We start from the raw sequence: 21,457 nt of genomic DNA on the forward strand, positions 1-21,457 counted from the left end.
GAGCTTAATTAAGCCACTTCAAATGTCTATTGCCCTTAGGAAGCATTCACAGGTCAGGTCTGCACAGCTTAGTGCTTGGATGTGTGGACTCTGGCACAGACCACCTGGGTTCTAATCCCACCTATACAATGTATTAGAGGTGAAATTGTGGACAATTTACTTCACCTCTCTTTGCCTCAGTTTCCCTATTTGTAAAATGTGAAAGATAACATTGTACTTAGTTCCTGAGGTTATTGTGAGGATTAAATGACTTAGATTAAATGAGTTCCTCTGAGCACTCAGCATGCACATAGTATGAGCTTGAGTTCATTAAAAGGGCGATTGGTTGAGTATTGTTGACTACACAGAACCAGGCAACTAGGAAGCTATTGCTAAAATAACTACTTTTTTCCAAATTTGTTTATAGATAAGTAATAGCTCTGTGTGGGCTTCCCAGGTGGTACTAATGGTAAAGAACCTGCCTGCCACAGGAGGTGTAAGAGATGCAGGTTTCATCCCGGGGAAGATTTCCTGCACGAGGGCATGGCAATCCACTCCAGTATTCTTGCTTAGAGAATTCCACGGAGACAGAAGCCTGGTGGGCTACTGTCCGAAGGGTTGCACAGAGTTGGACACGACTGAAGAGACTTAGTAGGCATGAACAATAGTTCTGTGTATATAAAGATAACGCACAAAGAACATCCCCAGGAAGAAATACCATTGTCAGGTCAGTCTGACACAGTCAGGCTAGTTCCACATTTCCTGCCACACTTGCTAACCCAGCTTTGCTGATGTCCACAGAAATTGTTGCAGAGTTTACAAATAAATCTCCAAGTATCCAACAAAAGCAGTGCAACACATACTAATTAGCTGTAAGAGCTCTTAATGAAGTAGGTGTCTTTTCAAAATGCAGCACTGAATTGGGCTTCCTTTTCTTTTAAAACTGTACCTCCACCTACTTCTCTCCCACCTTCTTTCCTTTTTTCTGGGTGTGAGAGGTAAGGAGTAGCTTCTGAAGTCAGATAAATTGCTCAGATCTCCTAAGGTGAACCTGGTTTGCCCCAGCTGGGTTTTCTGCCACTGTTTGGGTGACTCATTAATAGTATCCTTTTCCCTCTCAGAAGTCTGTTTTGCTTGCTTCTGTCTTGATTTTTATTTGTTATTTAAAGAGAAACCCAGGTTTCCCTTGTGGCTCAGCTGATAAAGAATCCACCTGCAATGCGGGAGACCTGGGTTCGATCCCTGGGTTGGGAAGATCCCCTGGAGAAGGGAAAGGCTATCCACTTCAGTATTCTGGCCTGGAGAATTCCATGGACTGTATAGTCCATGGGGTTGAAAAGAGTCAGACACAACTGAGCGACTTTCACTTAAAGAGAAAGTCTGTTTCTTAAGACAGTTTAAAGAGAACTCAGGAAGTAGAAATATGTTATTCAAATTGGTCAACTCAAAATTGTATGTATTTATATCACTGTAATCCATCAGACAATCTGGATATCCTTAGAATATTTGTTAAAAATATAGGTTGTTTGTACACATTGCAGTCCTGTCCAACTCCTTGTGACCCTATAGACTGTAGCCCACCAGGCTCCTCTGTCCATGGGATTCTCCAGGCAAGAATACTGGAGTTGATTGCTATGTCCTCCTCCAGGGGATCTTCCCTACCCAGGGATGGAACCTGATTCTCTTATGTCTCCTGCATTGGCAGACAGGTTCTTTACCACTAGCGCCACACCCATATATGTGTGTGTGTGTGTGTGTGTGTGTGTGTTAGTCACTCAGTCGTGTCTGACTCTTTTCAACCCCATGGACTTCAGCCCACCAGGCTCCTCTTATATATAAAACAATTGGGGATTTACATTCATTCTATAAAAAGACAAAAATGTATGGTTCATGTCAAGTATAATGTGGGTATTTCCCATTTTATTTTTATAGTTTTTAATTTTGTTGTTAACAATTTCCTATCCTTGTGAGATTCTGAGATGACCATTTTTTTTCAAGCTTTGTGGTAACTGCTAAAGTTCAACTTTGAACCGACCTATAAAATTTAGCATTTTAGCTCTCTATGACTCTTGTCTAACAGAGTGTGGCATAAATGAGATATTGACACCAGTGGAAACTTTCTGTGTGGGAATATTGAATGCCATTTGATCTTTCACTATGTTAAAAAGTTGGATCTTCCTGGACCATGTATCAAACCCACACCTCCTGCCTTGGCAGGTGGATTCTTCATCATTGATCCACCAGGGAAGCCCGATACATTCTTCCTAATTTTTTTCCATTATGGTTTATCACAGGGTAATGACTATAGTTTCCTGTGCTATGAGGTAGGAGGACCTTGTTGCTTATCCATTCTATATACACCAGTTTGTATCTGCTAATCCCAAACTCCCAATCCACCCCTCTCCCTTCCCTCACCCCCTTGGCAACCACCAGTTTATTCTGTTTCCTAGATAGGTTCATTTGTATCATATTTTAAATTTTATTTTACTTTTTGACCCAGTGGCATGGCTTGTAGGATCCAAGTTCCCCAACCAGGGATCTAACCTGCGCCCCCTGCAGTGGTAGGAGTTCTAACCACTGGACCTCCAGGAAATATCCCACGTGCCATATATAAGATTCCACATAGAAGTGATAGCATATGGTACTTATCTTTCCCTTTCTGACTTTTCTTCACTTAGTATGATAATCTCTAGTTACACTTAGAATTCTTGGTTTCGGATACTAAACCATAGAGAAATCGCAGAGAGGGACTCTTATATACTAGGGTATCTGAGAGGTGTTCTTGGAAGCTGGGAGGGAGATTTTAGGGGAGCAAGGTATGGATTGATATGGCAGCCTGGGCTTTTGGGCTGGCAGGAAGGCGTACTGGGAAGGGCGCAGGGTGCCGGTCCGCGGGGGTGGAACGCGGAAGAGATCCAAGCCCCCCCCGTCCCCCGCCCCCCGCCCCCTTCCTCCGCACTGCCCCCCGCCCCCTTCCTCCGCACTGCCCCCCCCCCCCGCCCCGGCCTCCCCGCCCCGGCCCTTCGCCCCAAAGCTCAGCACAGCTTCTGGGGCCTCCGGCTGTCCCCGGGCTAGCGAAGCCGGGGTGCTGCGGGCTGCAGCCCCTTGAGGTGCACCGGCGGCTGGGGATGGGAAAATATGAGCACGGCCGCCCCGGAGCCCTGCTGGAGCCGCCCCGGGATGCTCAGAGCGCCTGCCCAGGCCAGCAACGCTTTTCTTGCTGCGCATCGGCAAGCTGCCCGAGGGCAGAAATCGGGATATGAAACATCTACTGATTTTCGACTCTTGGCGGCAGCTGCCATGTTCCTCGAGAGTCACTGAGTCCCAGACAAGATACTCCAAGCTCAACACATTTGTAATAGACGACGGCTTTTTTTTTTTTTTTTTGCCAGAAAAGAGCTCCTCACCACCAGGCCCCGGGCCAGCTCCCTCCCCGAGACTGTGTTCCCGCCTTAGGGCAAGTTCTTCCCTTCGAGATCCGAGCCTTCACCCTGCGCCTGGACGCTGAGGTTGTGATTGGGGTTCTTGTGCCTGTTTCAGGATAGTTTTTGGTGGGTGAAGAGAACATGAGGGTTCTGCCCACCTCCCCGGGGAGACAGGAGTAGATTTGCGGGGGGGGGGGGGGGGGCGGGTCTCCAGGCCTCTTTCTCCCGCCACGATGACCCTGGCTTTTGGGAATACCGTCCCATGACTACTGTGGGTTTTACGAAGTATCATCAGTGGACAGTAATCTGAAAAGTTAGTTCTGCATTTTAGGCTAAAAGAGAAAAGTGTAACAGTCACTTTTTTTTGGTAAGCGCCCGGAGTGCCCGGAACCCAATTCTGAGGCCCCGCTGTGACTTTCCATTGTTGGCGCGGCCCGCGCCCGCGGGCGGCGGGGCTGAGTCATTCCGAATTCTTCTCTTTGTGTTTTCGCTCCGCGAGCGCGGGGATGGCTGCTCTAAGAGTCATCTTCTTTGCTCAGACAAAAGAAATTTAGCCTTTGATGGTTCTGATTCACGAGTCAGCTAAAATATGAGTCAAACTCCAGTTTCCTAAGAGCTGGAAATGACTGCTCCGCCCCACCCTAAGGAGGAGCGCCCACAGTTCTTGTTTCGCCACCCAGTGGCTCAAATCTGGAGCACTTCTTTGGTGTCCAGGGCAAACCGATCTGCGCGCAGTTAAGTGGTTTTCAAGGCAGTGAAACTACAGAGGAGTCCAAGCTTCTGAAGAGAGGTGTGTGTGTGTGTGTGTGTGTGTGTCCAAGCTTCTGAAGAGAGGTGTGTGTGCGTGTGTATGTGTGTGTCCAAGCTTCTGAAGAGAGGTGTGTGTGCGTGTGTATGTGTGTGTCCAAGCTTCTGAAGAGAGGTGTGTGTGTGTGTCCAAGCTTCTGAAGAGAGGTGTGTGTGTGTGTCCAAGCTTCTGAAGAGAGGTGTGTGTGTGTGTCCAAGCTTCTGAAGAGAGGTGTGTGTGTGTGTGTGTGTCCAAGCTTCTGAAGAGAGGTGTGTGTGTGTGTCCAAGCTTCTGAAGAGAGGTGTGTGTGTGTGTGTGTCCAAGCTTCTGAAGAGAGGTGTGTGTGTGTGTGTGTGTCCAAGCTTCTGAAGAGAGGTGTGTGTGTGTGTCCAAGCTTCTGAAGAGAGGTGTGTGTGTGTGTGTTCGCGCGCGCGTGCATGCTTCAATAATCAGTTCTTTAAAAATATAAAACTGTTACAGTGAAACTGGTGGACATTATCCCGGGATATGGAGCAAAGAAGATACCTAAACTGAATGGCAGCCTCCACGGTATCCTGTTTTTTTTTTTTTGGCAAGTAAATATGGGTCATTTGGCATGGCCTGTGGCTGACAGGAATATCAACAAGGGCCACTTTGTAGGCCACAGAAACCACTTTACGCCCAGGGTGAGGTGTAATGTTTGAAAGTGGTGACGCTGGTGGCGGCGGGGTGGGGGTGGGGAAGACATGGAACTTTCCAGCCGAGAGCTCCAGTGCCAGCGTCTCTGAGTTTGGCGTTGGAAAGACAGGGGATCAGTTCCGGGGCTGACACTGAGGCTTTGTTTTTGTTTTTCTTTTAAAACTATGTTTTTTTTCCTGATTAAACAATCAATTTTTATTTTCAAAAATTTTAAATAAAAATGCTCAAAGGAGGAAAAAAAATAATTACCTGTCCAGAAATAACCTCTGTTAACATTTTGGTGTGTGTTCAGATTTTTTCTTTCCTATGCCTATTTTATTGAAACAAAAATGGAATTGCTATATTCAACAGAAATGAAAATATATGCCCCCCGAACCACCATGCATGAATGTTCATAGCAACATTATTCCTAACTGCTAAAAAGTGGAAAGAATTCAGCTGATGACTAGATAACCAAAAAGTGATCTATCCATTTAATGGAATATTATTTGGGACTGAAAAGAATGAAATGTGGATGCATGCTGCACCGTGGATGAACTTTGAAAACATTATGCTAAAAAGAAGCCAGACACACAGACAGCACTTAGAGACAGAAACTAGATTAGTGGCTGGCAGGGACTGGAGCTGGGGGAGATGGAGTTTCCTTTTGGGCTAATGAAATGTTTTGGAATTAAATGTGTGATGGGCACACAAGCTCTGTAATGTACTAACAACTCTTGAACTGTACACTTTAAAAAAGATGAATTTTATGGTGTGTGAATTGTATCTCAGAAAGCTGTTATTAAACAAAAGTAAATGGAATCACACTATACCTCATATTATGAACATTTACCTAATATTCCAAAAGACTACTCTTCTGTAATATTTCTATTTTTAATTATCAAAGTAATGCACAGTTATTTTTTTTTTTTAATTAAAGAATGCAGAAGAGTGAACAGAGGAAAGGGAAGTATTTCTCCCTTGGCCCATCTTCAACAGCTTCAGAGTACCTGCTTAAAAGTTACTTTTATCTAATACTCTTCTGTTTATAGGACCTTAGGTTCAGGGCAAGCCCATTGTTTTTATTTTTAATTTTTTCTCTCTAATTCTGCTTTCATTTTCCTCCCCTGTGTCACCACTCACTCTGCGATCCTTACATGTTCTACATTATGCAAGTATCTCTGGAAAATATCACATTTTGGTATGGGTTTTTAATGTTTGGAAGTGGTTATTGTGCACTTATGCACACTTTCTGAGGTCTCTGCATGTTCTTGGGTGATGTTATTCCTCAGTAAAAGTCACCACATTTTATTTCTCTATTTCCCTAATGAGGCACACCTGGCTCACCTCCAGCTCTGTCGCAAGGAACAGTGTGGTGTATAGGTTCCCTTCAGGACTTGAGCAAGAATTACTCTGGTACAAATAACCTGATGTGGGGCAGTGTACTGGGGCAAAGGACATATTCTTATTTAATTTAAATGCAATCATTTTGCTTTCTGGAATGGATACACCAGTTTATATTCCCTTCTCCCTGTGGACAGTAATTTCTCCTCACATCCTTTGCCAACACTTAATGGCATCAAACTTTCTAATTTTTATTAATTTGATGGTTTGGAAGGAATATCTTAATTTGCATTTCTTTTCTGTTTCTATGATTACAAGGGAATTCATTAATTAGAAAAATAATCTATTTCTTTATTTTTAGACGTATTTGTTTCATTTTGGGCTGCACTGGGTCTTCGCTGCTGCTCAAGGGCTTTCTCTAGTTGTGGCGATTGGGGGCTGCTCTCGGTTGCAGTGCATGGGCTTCTCATGTGGTGCTCCTCTTGTGAAACATGGACTCTAGGGCTCACAGGTTTCAGTATTTGCAACACTCAGGCTTAGTCGTTGTGGCACACTAGGGCTTGGTTGAATTCTCTGCAGTATGTGGAATCGTTCCTGACCAGGGATGGAACCTGTGTCCCCTGCATTGGCAGGAGGATTCTTATCCACTGTACCACCAGTGAAGTCTTTTATTTATTAAAAAAAAATATTTATTTGTTTGGCTGTGCTGGGTTAGCTGCTGCACTCAGGATTTTTAGTTGAACGCTTAGTTGCGGTATGTGGGATTGAGTTCCCTGACCAGGGATAGAACCCATGCCCCTGGCACCGGGGGTACAAAGTCTTAGCCACTGGACCACCTGGCTGGACCACTGGACCAGTCTCTGCAAGGGAATTTAATCAGCTCTTCATATACTTGTTTGACATCTTGTCTTCTATTAAGTGAATTGCCTATTCATTGCTCATTTTTCTGTTGGGTTTTCTCACTTTTTCTTGTTGATCTGTAGGAGCTCTTTGAATATTCTAGATATTAATCTCTTCTATGGACAAGATGTTGCAGTCTCCTCTACTCCATTATCTGTTAACTTTGATTGGTATGTTTTGCTGAAAGAAGTACTTAATGTAGTGAAGACCATTTAATTTTACTCCTAGGGACTTCACTGGTGGTCCAGTAGCTAAGGCTCTATGCTTCCAATTCAGGGGGCCCAGGGTCAATCCTTGGTCGGGAAACTAGATCTCACATGTTGCAACTAAAGATTCTGCATGCCACAATTAAAAAGATCTCATGGGCCTCAACTAAAACCTAGCACAGCCAAAAAAATAAATGCTAAAAAAAGATAATTTTTCCCCTGTTCCTAAATGATAAAGATATTTTCCAGTATTTTTTTCTTTTCACTATATAATTTTATATTACTATTAACAGATCTTTTCGCATGTATATATCAACACATCCATAATTCATTTCTTAACAAAAATATAATAAGATAATGTGTTTTGTTAGGTAGCTCTTTTTCATCTTCAAACAAATTGTGGACATTTTCCTATGTCTCTGTTTCAGCATGCTTACTTTTTAATGGCTGCATAGTATTCTCTTATATGAATGTAGCATAACTTCTTTAATAATCTCCTGACTGATGAAAAACTGACAATACTCTAAAATATGCTTGGTGTTTGTTCAAGTACTTTTTAGGCTAGATTACCATAGGCAGACTTTCTGGTTTAATGAATATGTTTAATTTTGACTTACTACCAAATTACTCTCCAAAAATGTTGTAATGATTTGTATTTCCATTGACAGTGTTCAAACACGATTTGTTGTTGGAGTAGCTGTTATATAAATTAACTATTTTATTAGAGGCTGGCGATGTTTTCAGTGGTGTTGCTTCTGCTGGTTCTTTCAGCTCCTTTAGTCTCTAAGGCGGCTTCACTGCAAGGGAACCAGTGGTGGTGTGGTCCAGGTCGTGCCAGCCTCCGTTTTCATGTGTGAGCTGCAGCTTCCCTCTTCATCTTGGTTTCGCCACAGAAGGAGCAGGTGTCCTTGGTGTGCAGGCTGATTTTCTTCACTATCTTCCTGCAGGAGGGACTAGGTCAGCATTGTCCTGAACTGACAGTGGTCCTAACTTTCCTGGTACAGTTAGCCATATCACCTCAAACTAGGTCCAAGCCCAGGGGGGAACCAAGCATGATTTTTAAACATTAACTTAATTTTTATTTTATATTGGAGTGTGGTTGATTTACAATGTTGTGTTAGTTTCAGGTGTATAGAAAAGTGATTCAGTTGTACACATGCATATATCCATTCTTTCTCAGATTCTTTTCCCATATAGGTTATTAAAGAATAGTGAATCGAGTTTCTTGTGCTATATTGTAGGTTCTTGTTATCTATTTTATAGTAGTGTGCATTTGTTAATCTCAAATTCCTAATTTATTCCTCCCCCGCCACCTTTTGAAACCCTTTGGTAACCATAAGTTTATTTTCGAAGTCTGTGAGTCTGTTTCTGTTTTGTAAATAAGTTTATCTCTATCATTTTTTAAGTTCCAAATAGAAGCAGTATCATATGATGTTTGTCTTTGTCACTTAGTATGATGATTTCTAGGTCCATATATGTTGCTGCAAATGGTATTATTTCATTCTTTTTATGGCTGAGTAATATTCCATTGTTGACTTCCCTGGTGGCTCAGTGGTAAAGAATCCACCTGCAGCGAAGGAAATATGGGTTTGATCTCTGGGTTGGGAAGATCCCCTGGAGAAGGAAATGGCAACCCTCTCCAGTATTCTTGCCTGAGAAACCCCATGGACAGAGGAGTCCTATAGTCTGCGGGGTCACAAAAGAGTCAGTCATGACTTAGCAACTAAATAACAACAAAACCAATATTCCACTGGGTATATGTACCACATCTTTTTTCCCATTCTTCTGTTGATGGACATTTAGATTGCTTCCATGTCTTGGTTACTGTATACAGTGCTGCAATGAACATTGGGGGGCATGCATCTTTTCAAATTATGGTTTTCTCCAGATACATGTCCAGGAATAGGATTGCTGCTTCATTTGGTAGCTCTAGTTTCAGTTTTTTACGGAGCCTCCATACTGTTTTTCACAGTGGCTGTATGGCTGTACCAATTTGCATTCCCACCAGCAATTTAAGAGAGTTCTGTTTTCTCCACACCCTCTCCAGCACTTACTGCTCGTAAACTTTTTGACGATGGCCGTTCTGACTGGTGTGAGGTGACGCCTCATTGCAGTTTTGATCTGCATTTCTCTCATAATTAGTGATGTCGAGCACTTTGTCACGCGCTTTTCAACGGTCTATGTGTCCTCTTTGGAGAAACATCTATGTAGATCTTCAGCCCATTTTTGGACTGGCTTGTTTTTCTGATATTGAGCTGCATGCACTGTTTATACAAAATATACATTTTGGAGATTAAACCCCTGTTCGTTTCTTCATTTGCAAATATATTCTCCCATACTGAGGACTGTGTTTTCATTTTGTTCATGGTTTCCTTTGCTGTGCAAAAGCTTTTAAGTTTAATTAGGTCCCATTTGCTTATTTTTGTTTTTATTTTCATTATTCTAGGAGGTGAACTTAGGCAAACTGGGAGATGGTGAGGGACTGGGTTGCCTGGTGAGCTGTAGACCACGGGGTCGCAAAGAGTCGGACACTACTGGGTGACTGAATAACAAAGGTGGTGGGTTCAGAAAGATATTGATGTGATTTATGTCAGAGACTCTTCTGCCTATGTTTTCCTCTAAGAGTATTATAGTCTTTGGTCTTACATTTAGGTCTTTAATCCATTTTGAGTTTATTTTTGTATACGGTGTAAGACAATGTTCTAATTTCATTCTTTATAGGTAACTGTCTAGTTTTCCCAGCACCACTTATTGAAGAGACTTCAATATTCTTCAATATCATTCTTGTCTCCTTTGTCGTAGATTAATTGAGAATATGTGTATGGGCTTATTTGGGGGCTTCCTATTCTGTTCCATTGATCTATAAGTCTATGTTTGTGCCAATACCATACTGCTTTAGCTTAATAGCATAGCCTGAAGTCAGGGAGCCTGATTTCTCAAGTTTCTGTTTCTCTTTCTCAGGATTGCTTTGAGCTTCTCAGACATGGACGGCGGGCTCTAACCATCACCCATCTTTGCTGATAGCAGGAATGGTAGTTGCAGAGTCACTGTCGGTGTCCTTGGCTCCTCTGTTCCTCCCCCTTTTTAAATGTTTTCTATTTCAGGAATAGAAATAATGAATTATTATTTTTTTCCATAGAAGCAACTGAATCATATCAACATGCTTAGGTTTGTAGAAAACATCAAAAAGATTCATAGTGCTATAGAATGTGTAGCTATAGCTACACATCCGTTCATATCACACATGGAGCTGAGACAGTGATACAGAATTCCCAACTCGGTGTAATAGTTTGAGTCAGTGGGCTTATTTGGTTGAAGTTGGCACGGGGAGCCAAGATTGCTGGTGGGGTTCCTGTAAGCTGCAAAGACCTCTCCATTAACAGAGCATGTATCTTGGATCCCAGCTTTAACTAAGTCTTGTTGCCTGCATACTTGGGGGTATATCTGTGGATACTAAGTGAGGTAATCTATGTGACAGTGAAATACACATGCTGTCACCTATCGTATGCTGATGTAGCTGATGACCAAAAAGAGACCTCTGTGAATGCCCTGCGACTAATGACAGAACAACTCAAAGCACAGCCGACACCTAAAGTAGCTTTGTTGCAGGGGGAAAAAAAAGTGCATAATCACACATATTGGGCTTCACAGGTGGTGCTAGTGGTAAAGAATCTGCCTATCAATGCAGGAGACACAAGAGACACCAGTTTGATCCCAGGGTCGGGAAGATCCCCTTGAAGTGGGTATGGCAACCCATTCCAGTATTCTTGTCTGGAGAATCTCCATGGACAGAGAAGCCTGGCGGGCTACAGTCCTTAGGGTCGCAGAGTCAGACACGATGGAAGTGACTTAGCATGCACGCACATCATACATATTGTATGGGTAATTTATACAATATACCAATTGGAATTTGCTCTGACAGCATCCCAATACTTTTCACAAACAGTTCTTGAGCATTAAAAGGCTGTATATCCTATCTCGATCACTTTCAATCTCAGCCAAACTTCTGTGGGAAGCTCAAGTTTCAGGCTGTGGAGTGAAGGTGAAATTGTGAAATACTCAAAGTGAGGGGCTATCAATGGCTCTAATGCAACACGAGGCCAGTATGCACTTGATCCCCCAGAGGCAGTGCCCCTCGAAGGGCTAGCATATTTCAGTGGTTTCTGCTGAAGACAGCGTGACAGGAAGAGACTTAGCACAACATTTAGGACAGAAGGAGGATTCCCTGTCCCAAGCGCAGCCTATCCCAGCAGGGAGACTGTGAGAGGAAAGCGGTCACTTGACTACTTTTCTAGTTCCTCACCGAGAAGCACAGGACTGGCAGGGCTGGACGTCAGCTTCCTCCTCCCCCTACGTCAAGATAAAGTGAAAGTAAGCTGGCACTCGGAAAACTACTAGTGTTCTTCCCCATCAAGGCACACGGAAAAGGGTGGCAGGGAAAGGGGTTACATTTCGTTTGGTTTCAGTACTTCCTGTACTCAAAGCTTGCCATAGCAGAGCTCTAAGAAATTACTTTCTGTGTTACCCTCTTAAAGCACAAACTTTTATAACTGGTTTTCTTATGGTTGCTCTAAAAGAGGCATCTGAAAAGGTGTTGTGATCCACTTTACATTTCTATGACAAAGATTATTTATTTTTTAAACGGAAATTAGACGTTGACCTCATATCTAGTCATCTGAGGCAGTAACATGCTTTTCCTGAGAGGAAGAGGAACCAGGTCGTTTCCTATAGGGCTCTTCCTGCCTTTAACTTTAAATACTTGACCACTGTTTTCTGTTGGGGCAATTTTATTTAACAGTGATAAACTTCCCTCAGGGAAATAATTTACTTTGCAATAGGATCTAAATTCAAACATCTCTGATTTCTTGAAAATGAAACAAAGGCTGAAGCAGGAAGGACATTACAGTGGTTAACACAAACTGCTGACTCCAGCATTGCCTCTGTTTCCTTCGTAACTCGGCTTCCTGAGGTCAGCTGGCATGCTTGTTTGCCCTGGATTTGATTGTTAGGTGGATAGTGACAATCTCCCTAGAAGGTTTCCAAGGCTGGACCCCATTGAAGGAAACGGTTTGATAAATCAGGATGTGAACTTCCTGGGAGAAGGGGTTTGTTTTTGTCACACTGTGTTGCAGGTACAAGAACAAGCCCAGCACCTGATGAATGTGTGGAAAATACTTGCTGTATAGCTGGGAGAATTACTTTGCCTATATTGGGCTGAGCTATTCTCAAATACTTTCAAAACCATTCACCAATGACTGCCACTTACAACTTACTTTGAGGTTAGCATATCCTTTCTGTATTGAGTGTTATATTTATTCAGTTTATTTTTTGAGAAGAAAACAGTCTATTGAAAAAGTAATATATGAGTTAAAAAAATCAATACATGTAACAAAAATGTTATTCACTTGGTTATTTACCAAGTATTCCTTAAGCAGCTAAAATGTTGCTGTTCAGTCTCCCCAGCTCTTTAGGACCCCTGTGGTCTGCAGTACTGGGTAAAGGAATTGTTGGGTGGGCAGAGGGAAGTGGGGTGGGAGTGTTTCACCCTGTGGGAGCATCCTGGTTTGGGAGGTGGGATGTACTTGGACTAATAACCCAGCACAGGTGGGAAGTCAGGCAGAAGAGGTTCAGACTAAAGGCAGTGAGATTACTCGTCTATTCCAGGTGGAAACAAAAGCTGCAAAGCTCTTATTTGGGAGATGGCCAAAGAGATTAAAAAAAAAAAATTCCAGAGTCTTAAAAAGACTGGAATGGAAAATACAGGTGGTTAATTATAAACAGGGTTGAGGGTGAGGTGGGAGATGAGGGAGGAGGAAGAATAACAAATAACTTCAAGCCCGAGCCTCATGACAGGGAGATGAAACACTTAACAGGAGTGAGGATCGTGATGGGAATGGTTAGTTATTGGGGGAACGGGGATGGGGGAGTTAGGCTGGATTCTCAGGTGAAGTGAAGACAGCTCACTGGGGATGTCCATTAGGCAGTGGAAAGCCTGGTGGGGATTACACAGTAGCTTGAGTAACAGGTGTCTTGTTTTTTAAGTGATATTTTTATGTGACTAGGTTATACTATCGCTCGGAGAAGGAAATGGCAACCCACTCCAGTGTTCTTGCCTGGAGAATCCCAGGGACGGGGGAGCCTGGTGGGCTGCCGTCTATGGGGTCGCACAGAGTCGGACACGACTGAAGTGACTCAGCAGCAGCAGCAGCAGGTTATACTATCGCATTTCAAAAGGTGAAAATGAATCTCTTTTCCACCTCCCCACCCCGTAGACCATTTTTTTCTCTACAGAAGGAACTACTGTTTCTAGTCTCTTGAGTATCACTCTAGAAATATTTTATATATATGTGTATATATCTATCTGAAAGTGAAAAGTGAAAGTGTTAGTTGCTCAGTTGTGTTTGACTCTTTGGGACCCCATGGACTGTAGCCCGCCAGGCTCCTTTGTCCATGGGATTCTCCAGGTAAGAATACTGTATTGGGTTGCCATTTCCTTCTCCAGGGGATCTTTCTGACCCAGGGATCGAACCCAGGTCTCTTGCATTGCAGGCAGATTCTTTACTATCTGAGCTACCCTATCTGTCTGTCATCTATCTATTATTGTGCCAAGCAGCACTGCTTGCAGGATCTTAGTTTCCTAACCAAGGACTGAACCCCAGCCCCTGGCAGTGAAAGCACTGAGTTCTAACCACTGGACCATTTTTATGTCCCTGGGAGAGTTTGGTATTTTTAAAAGTATTTATTTGGTCAGGTCTTAGTTGGGGCACATGGGATCTTTGATCTTTGCTGGGACATGTGGGATCTAGTTCCCTGAGTAGGGATCGAACTCCGGCCCCTATCATTGTGAGTGCAGAGTCTTAGTCACTAGACCACCAGAGAAGTCCCTGGTATTTTTGCTTTTTAGAGGCTGGAGAAGGCTTTTGTGTGTCTTTGAGACAGAAGGGAAAGAACAAGAAGAGAGGTAGAGACTGAGGAAGCAAATTAAAGAGGAGTTACTGAAGCAAGGTCTAGTGGAGGTGGAGAAGATATAATCACTGATGCAAGCATATGTTTTAGTGGGAAGAGTGGACCCTTTTGAGAACAGGAAGGGCAGGCTGATGGCCGTAGGGTTTGTGATGCTGCGTTACTCAGAGGACCAAGTATCCTGCCCAGGTGGTGGTAGAGATGCATGCAGAGGTCGACCAGTGGTTTGAGGAAGATGGCAGAAAAGATGTAAAATAGCCACTGTGGGTACTAGAAGATATCACAGAACTGTCAGATCCCCCCCAAAAATCATTCCAAAAAGGTTTATTTTGATTTGTAAAAGAAATATCACCATAGCAACTTAAAGCTATTTACAGATTTAAAAATTAATTTACAGAATGTATACACATCATATTACATTAAATAGCTTTAGTTAAAATATTACAGGTAGTGTTGAACATACACAGTGAAACATAAATCAAGTTCTAAATCACATAAATGCCCTCAAAGCATGCTCAAAACCACTGGAAGATGGTCCAGGAAAAACTGGAAAAATAAGATTTAAGAAACCAACGCTAAAGATGATTACACCACCGGTTGCAGGTTATGTGAAGTAGAAGTCACTTTAACCTTGAACTGCAACCAGACACTTAGGTGTCAGACAGAAAAAAATGTTTTTTTTCTTTTTATATTTTAATTATTCTGGTGTAGCTCCTAGAACACAGGACTTGAAGATTTATACTCTGATCCATGTGAAGATAGGATCATCAAGGATGATGTTATATGTGGCTAATTAGGCATCACACTTTCTTTTGCAGGTTACATGCCAGGCAATACTCCAGTGTGCTGGGAAGGGAAGGGAGAGGGTGCATGGAAACCATGACTGTGGATCGCGCTGTCCCTGTTGGCTCAGGGCTTCATCCACACATTAACAGCCCCTGGGGAAGAATACTGTCCAAAGCCTTGGCGCTGACCCTGGTCTTGGATGCTGCCTAAGTGCTGGGCACTGTCCCTGAAGCCAGAGAGGGGACATGTGGCAGCTGCCTGGGCATGCTTCCCTCAGTGAAGTTGCCAGGCTGAATGATACAGTGGCTGCCAGCTCCGTGGAGAGGCTAAAGTTTGAGACCTACATGTCAGGGATTGCTGATGACAAATAATTTTTTGAGGAAGGTGTACAAAAACAGATGTTTAACAAGACCTGAGAATTATTATCCACCTTAATTAAGCAAAGGTATAGAAGGGTCTATTTCAGCTCATCTCTTTAGGTATGGTCTTATAAATAAATAGAACTCCCCTATTGCGGGTTGCCTGACTTGCAGCCAGATATGTGACCCTGAATTGTAAGTTCCAGCAAACGGGTTAATAATAATTAAAAATAGCTAATTTTGCTTATATGGCAACTAGTGACATTTCATGATTACAAGCCTTACAAATCTAATACAATTTTTCTAGTACAATTTTATCTTGTATATAGATTGCTTACACATTAAAATATCAAAGGCACTTTTAGGTTACATGATAAACAAAGATACATTAATAGAGACAGGATTATTTATTGGTTCCTTCAGTTTCTGTGTCCTTGGTGATCACTAATAGCCCAGTTTTGCACTTCACCTTTGGCGAATAGTGTGAAGAAAATGGCACCAAATACATTGATAGCAGCAGCGATGCAGAAAACAGTTTGCCATTCTCCAATAGTGTTCTGCAGAGAAAGAGAGGAAAAAGATGCAAATGCAAAAATATCTTGTATGTAGTTCACTTTTTAAAAAAGGTGGTGCCTCAAGACTGTTGTTACATAGCAGTAGCGTTATTCATAAAACCTGAACAACACAAATGTCCATCAACAGTGAACTTGTGGCATATGTATTCAATGGAATACTATACAGCAATGAGAATGAATGACCCACAACAGCATAGATACAGCTCACAAAATGTGAAGTCAAAAGAAGCCAAACACAAGAGTACTGAGTGATTCTATTGATATAAAGCCAATGAGACAAAGCTAATCTATGGTGTTAAGAAGTCAGGATAGTGGTTCCTCTTGGTGGGGGTGAAAGAGCTAGGAAGGGCTACCTGGCCACTGTGCAAGAGAGACAACGTTCTGTTTCTTGATTGGGTGGGTGCGGGTTACATGGATGTTTTAACTTTGTGAAGATTTGTCCTACTATGTACTTAGGATTTGTGCATTTTAAAAATGCATGTTATACTTCAAGAAAAAGTTTACTAAAAATAAAACATTGGTATGTCCTCGAATCACGTGTTACTAGGAAAGTATTAGTATTATGCCAGCATATCACCTCCTAAGTACTCACATGGAATGTGTTAGGGGCAGATCAAGTAAGGATGAGTTAAGATGGACTTTGAAGTTCAAGTTTGAGACCTGAATTAACAGATCCTGCAGGGCTCTTGAATGGCACACAACACACGATGTGGATGGCATTTATCAGTGGGAGATCAAAAAGATACAGCATGTAATCCAGTACAAAAACATCCAGTAGTTTAATCATTATGAATTATCACATTTTCAAGCAATAAAAATAATTTATGTAAAAAATATCCAGTAGTTATCTAAATCTCTGGGTCATGTGACTATCTTTAATAACCTTTTTTTTTTTTTTTTTGGATTTTCACAGTTTCAGTGTAACCAGAGTGCTACATTTGCAGCACTTAGAGAAGAAAAACAAAACAAGCAGCAGAACTGGCAATGAGGAAGAAAAAGGAAACCAGGAAGGTGGAAGCTGGCATGAAGTGATTTATTTAGGAAAAAAGGAAAAAGGAAAGGAGCACTCTGTGGTTAATTATGCTTATCTGAGATGAATGTATTTTGGTGAAAAAAATCTTAGAACTGCTTCTTAAATTTTAGGGATTATTTAGATATGGTTGCTAACAATGTGTTATCATCCTAGGGTAGAAGTCGGTCAGTAATTATAAATCAGAGAGACACGTTTAAGACAGTTTCTTAGGATTCCAAGACAAAGCTGCTCTGTGTGATCTACAGGATGAAATAACACTTCAGTGTTATCTGGAGGCAATGGGTGACTTAAAATCAATCAATAGTATCAGAAATTCACAAAGCTTCTAGTTTGCCTCTTCACAAAAAAATTCCACCAGTTTTTTGAGAATACTGTTTTGTCTGTAACAAAATTGAACCTCAGGCACGCTCTGACCTTTTATTTAATTCTTCTCCTTCTTAATTTTTGGCCATGTCACACAGCTTGTGGGATCTCAGCTTGCTGACTGAACCTGGGCCACAGCAGTGAGTGCCAAATCCTAACCACGGACTTCCAGGGAACTCCCTATTTCATTATTTATTTATGTTCTGACTCATTCCACAACATTTTTGTGGTTGTGCAGTAAACTTTAATTGTAAGTAATTACAATTGTAAAGGCAAATGTGCTTTTCCTTTTTGTAAAAAATAATGGCCTTTTGGACTTCCCTGGTGGCACAGTGGGTGAGAATCCGCCAGCCAATGCAGAGGACACAGGTTTGATCCCTGGTCTGGGAAGATTCCATGTGCTGCGGAGCAATTAAACCTCTGGGTCACAACTACTGGACTGGGTCCGAGCTCTAGAGCCCTGGAACTGCAACTGCTGAGCCCAGGTGCTGCAACTACCGAAGCTTGCACCTAGAGCCCATGCTCTGCAACAAGAGAAGCCACTGCAATGAGAAGCCCATACAACACAGTAAAGAGTAGCTGCTGCCTGCCACAACTAGCAAAAACCCACGCACAGTGATGAAGACCCAGCACAACCAAAAATAAATAAAAGTATTAAAAAAAATAGTAAATTACAAGAATGGCCTTCTAATAATATTAAACAAATGCTAAAACAACATATCTGAAATCCAGTTTATTTCCACTTTACAAACATTCAAGACTTGAATTCAGGAGTCAGTATCTTCCCAGCAGAAGTGCCAGGACTATTGAGAGTGTATGGAATTACTCATGATAGTGTGCTGACTTAGGTTCTTGTGTTGCCACAATGCTCCAGGAAGATAAGGCTAAACATCTGTGACCTGACCATGCTGAGACATTCCAACATTCCTTTCCATTAAGTGAGAGAAAATCATAACAAGGAGGCACAAATTCACTAGAGTAAGGAATTAGAAATGGTAGAGAGCGCCACCTGCAGTGAACACACACGTCTGAAGTCAGAGTATTTGGTAATAAGACAATTTGTAGGCATAGCCTGAAAATCCTAAGGATTGGATAGTGTTAATTTCATCACAGAGACACAAAATTAAGTCTATTTATAGAGATTTAAATAAGCCTCTTGAAGAATCCAATTTCACTAGTCCTTTAGATTTTCTTAAACAGTAGGAAAACTAGAGTTTGAAAGGGCCTTTGAGGTTGCTGAATTTGGTTTCTTATATAACTCAAGAGTCTCTGCTTAGTGGTCTGGCCTCAGGCGGCCTTCTGGCTTCAGGGCAGACCAGCCCCGGGTCCACGGTGTTTCCAGGGCAGTGCCTGGGCACTGGGGGCAGGGGTGGGGGGTGGGGATGGGCAGCCCCTCCCACACCCTGGCTCACCCCTCCAGTCTCTGTCCTCACAAACTGGTTGTTTCCTTCTCTGTGCCCACAGCACTCTACACACATCTTTTTCTGCCTTTGTCACACTGTACTTTTTTTTTTTTACATACAACCTTCAAATAATGAGCTTCTCAAATGTAGAATTTGCAATTTTGCCTTCGAATCCTTTGTATCTGTTACACAAATAAGCACTCAAGAAGTGCCAGTTGACATAGAGAATTGAGTATTGGCTAGATTGCTCTTTCCCCTTTTGATTCCCCCTCTTCTCCTGGTCACCTCTATCTCTCTCCTACCTCTTCTCTTCTCCATGTAACTCTGTGAACCTCTCTGGGTGTCCCTCACTGTGGAGAATCTTTTCATCATTAACCTAGATATTTTGTCATCGGTGCTGTATGGATGGAGAAGTCTTGAGGCTACTGTAAGAATAAGACTGAAAACCAGAGGCAGGAGGCTTAAGTCCAAAACCTGAGAACACCAGAGAACTTCTGACTCCAGGGAATATTAATTGATAAGATCTCATCCAAAAGCCTCCATACCTACACTGAAACAAAGCACCACCCAAGAGACAACAAATTCCAGAGCAAGACAAACCACACAAATTCTCCAGCAAAGTAGGAACATAGCCCTGAGCTTCAATATACAGGCTGTCCAAAGTCATATCAAACCCATAGACATCTCAAAACTCACTACTGGACACTTCATTGCACTCTAGAGAGAAAAATCCAGCTCCACCCACCAGAACACCAACACAAGCTTCACTAACCAGGAAACCTTGACAAGCCACTTGTCCAACCCCACCCACAGGGAGGAACCTCCACAATAAAGAGGACCACAAACTGCCAGAATACAGAAAAGGCAGATAAATACTCAGCAGGTAAAGTTCAGTTCAGTTGCTCAGTCGCGTCCGACTGTTTGGAACCCCATGAATCGTAGCACGCCAGGCCTCCCTGTCCATCAACAACTCCCAGAGTTTACTCAGACTCACGTCTATCGAGTCAGTGATGCCATTCCAGCTATCTTTCTGTTGTCCTCTTCTCCTCCTGCCCCCAGTGCCTCCCAGCACCAGAGTCTTTTCCAATGAGTCAACTCTTCACATGAGGTGGCCGAAGTACAGGAGTTTCAGCTTTAGCATCATTCCTTCCAAAGAACACCCAGGACTGATCTTCAGAATGGACAGGGTGGATCTCCTTGTAGTCCAAGGGACTCTCAAGAGTCTTCTCCAACACCACAGTTCAAAAGCATCAACTCCTTGGCGCTCAGTTTTCTTCACAGTCCAACTCTCACATCCATACGTGATCACTGGAAAAACCATAGCCTTGACTAGATGGACCTTTGTTGGCAAAGTAATGTCTCTGCTTTTCAATATACTATTTAGGTTGGTCATAACTTTTCTTCCAAGGAGTAACCGTCTTTTAATTTCATGGCTGCAGTCACCATCTGCAGTGATTTTTGGAGCCCCCCAAAATAATGTCTGACACTGTTTCCACTGTTTCCCCATCTATTTCCCATGAAGTAATGGGACCAGATGCTATGATCTTCGTTTTCTGACTGTTGAACTTTAAGCCAACTTCTTCACTCTCCTCTTTCACTTTCATCAAGAGGCTTTTTAGTTCCTCTTCATTTTCTGCCATAAGGGTGGTGTCATCTGCATATCTGAGGTTATTGATATTTCTCCCAGCAAACTTGATTCCAGCTTGTGCTTCTTCCAGGCCAGCATTTCTCATGATGTACTCTGCATGTAAGTTAAATAAGCAGGGTGACAATATACAGCCTTGACATACTCCTTTTCCTGTTTGGAACCAGTCTGTTTTCCATGTCCAGTTCTAACTGTTGCTTCCTGACCTGCATATAGGTTTCTCAAGAGGCAGGTCAGGTGATCTGGTATTCCCATCTCTTGAACAATTTTCCACAGTTTATTGTGATCCACAGTCAAAGGTTTTGGTATAGTCAACAAAGCAGAAATAGATGTTTTTCTGGAACTCTCTTGCTTTTTCGATGATCCAGTGGATGTTGGCAATTTGATCTCTGGTTCCTCTGCCTTTTCTAAAACCAGCTTGAGCATCTGGAAGTTCATGGTTCACGTATTGCTAAAGCCTGGATTGGAGAATTCTGAGCATTACTTTACTAGTGTGTAGGATGAGTGCAATTGTGCAGTAGTTTGAGCATTCTTTGGCATTGCCTTTCTTTGGGATTGGAATGAAAACTGACCTTTTCCAGTCCTGTGGCCACTGCTGAGTTTTCCAAATTTGCTGGCATATTGAGTGCAGCACTTTCACAGCATCATCTTTCAGAATTTGAAATAGCTCAACTGGAATTCCATCATCTCCACTAGCTTTGTTCGTAGTGATGCTTTCTAAGGCCCATTTGACTTCACATTCCAAGATGTCTGGCTCTAGGTGAGTGATCACACCATCGTAATTATCTTGGTCTTGAAGATCTTTTTTATACAGTTTTTCTGTGTATTCTTGCCACCTCATCTTAATATCTTCTGCTTCTGTTAGGTCCAGACCATTTCTGTCCTTTATCTAGCCCATCTTTGCATGAAATGTTCCCTTGGTATCGCTAATTTTCTTGAAGAGATCTCTAGTCTTTCCCATTCTGTTGTTTGCCTCTATTTCTTTGCATTGATCGCTGAGGAAGGCTTTCTTATCTCTTCTTGCTATTCTTT

At 42.4% G+C, this 21,457-nt stretch overlaps 1 protein-coding gene and 1 long non-coding RNA gene across 7 annotated transcripts in view; one reads left to right on the top strand and one right to left on the bottom strand.

The window, feature by feature from the left end:
* The first annotated feature begins 4,050 nt into the window (after positions 1 to 4,050).
* Positions 4,051 to 18,095, top strand: LOC138444702 (uncharacterized). Its single transcript, XR_011258548.1, has 3 exons — positions 4,051 to 4,194; positions 4,672 to 4,740; positions 16,895 to 18,095. It is a non-coding gene; the product is annotated as an uncharacterized lncRNA (long non-coding RNA).
* The window catches only part of SLC17A5 (solute carrier family 17 member 5), a 93,428-nt gene continuing 79,850 nt past the window's right edge, over positions 7,880 to 21,457 (bottom strand). For 4 of the 6 annotated variants that reach the window (XM_069598009.1, XM_069598010.1, XM_069598015.1 and 1 more), the window contains one exon: positions 14,570 to 15,963. In XM_069598009.1, coding sequence (XP_069454110.1) covers positions 15,826 to 15,963 — 138 coding nt within the window. In that variant the 3' untranslated portion in view covers positions 14,570 to 15,825. Of the gene's footprint in view, positions 10,394 to 14,569; positions 15,964 to 21,457 lie in introns of those variants that run through there. The other 2 variants (XM_069598012.1, XM_069598011.1) reach the window with 1 other exon arrangement.

Source organism: Ovis canadensis, chromosome 8 (genome assembly GCF_042477335.2).
Source record: "Ovis canadensis isolate MfBH-ARS-UI-01 breed Bighorn chromosome 8, ARS-UI_OviCan_v2, whole genome shotgun sequence".
Classification (NCBI taxonomy): domain Eukaryota; kingdom Metazoa; phylum Chordata; class Mammalia; order Artiodactyla; family Bovidae; genus Ovis; species Ovis canadensis.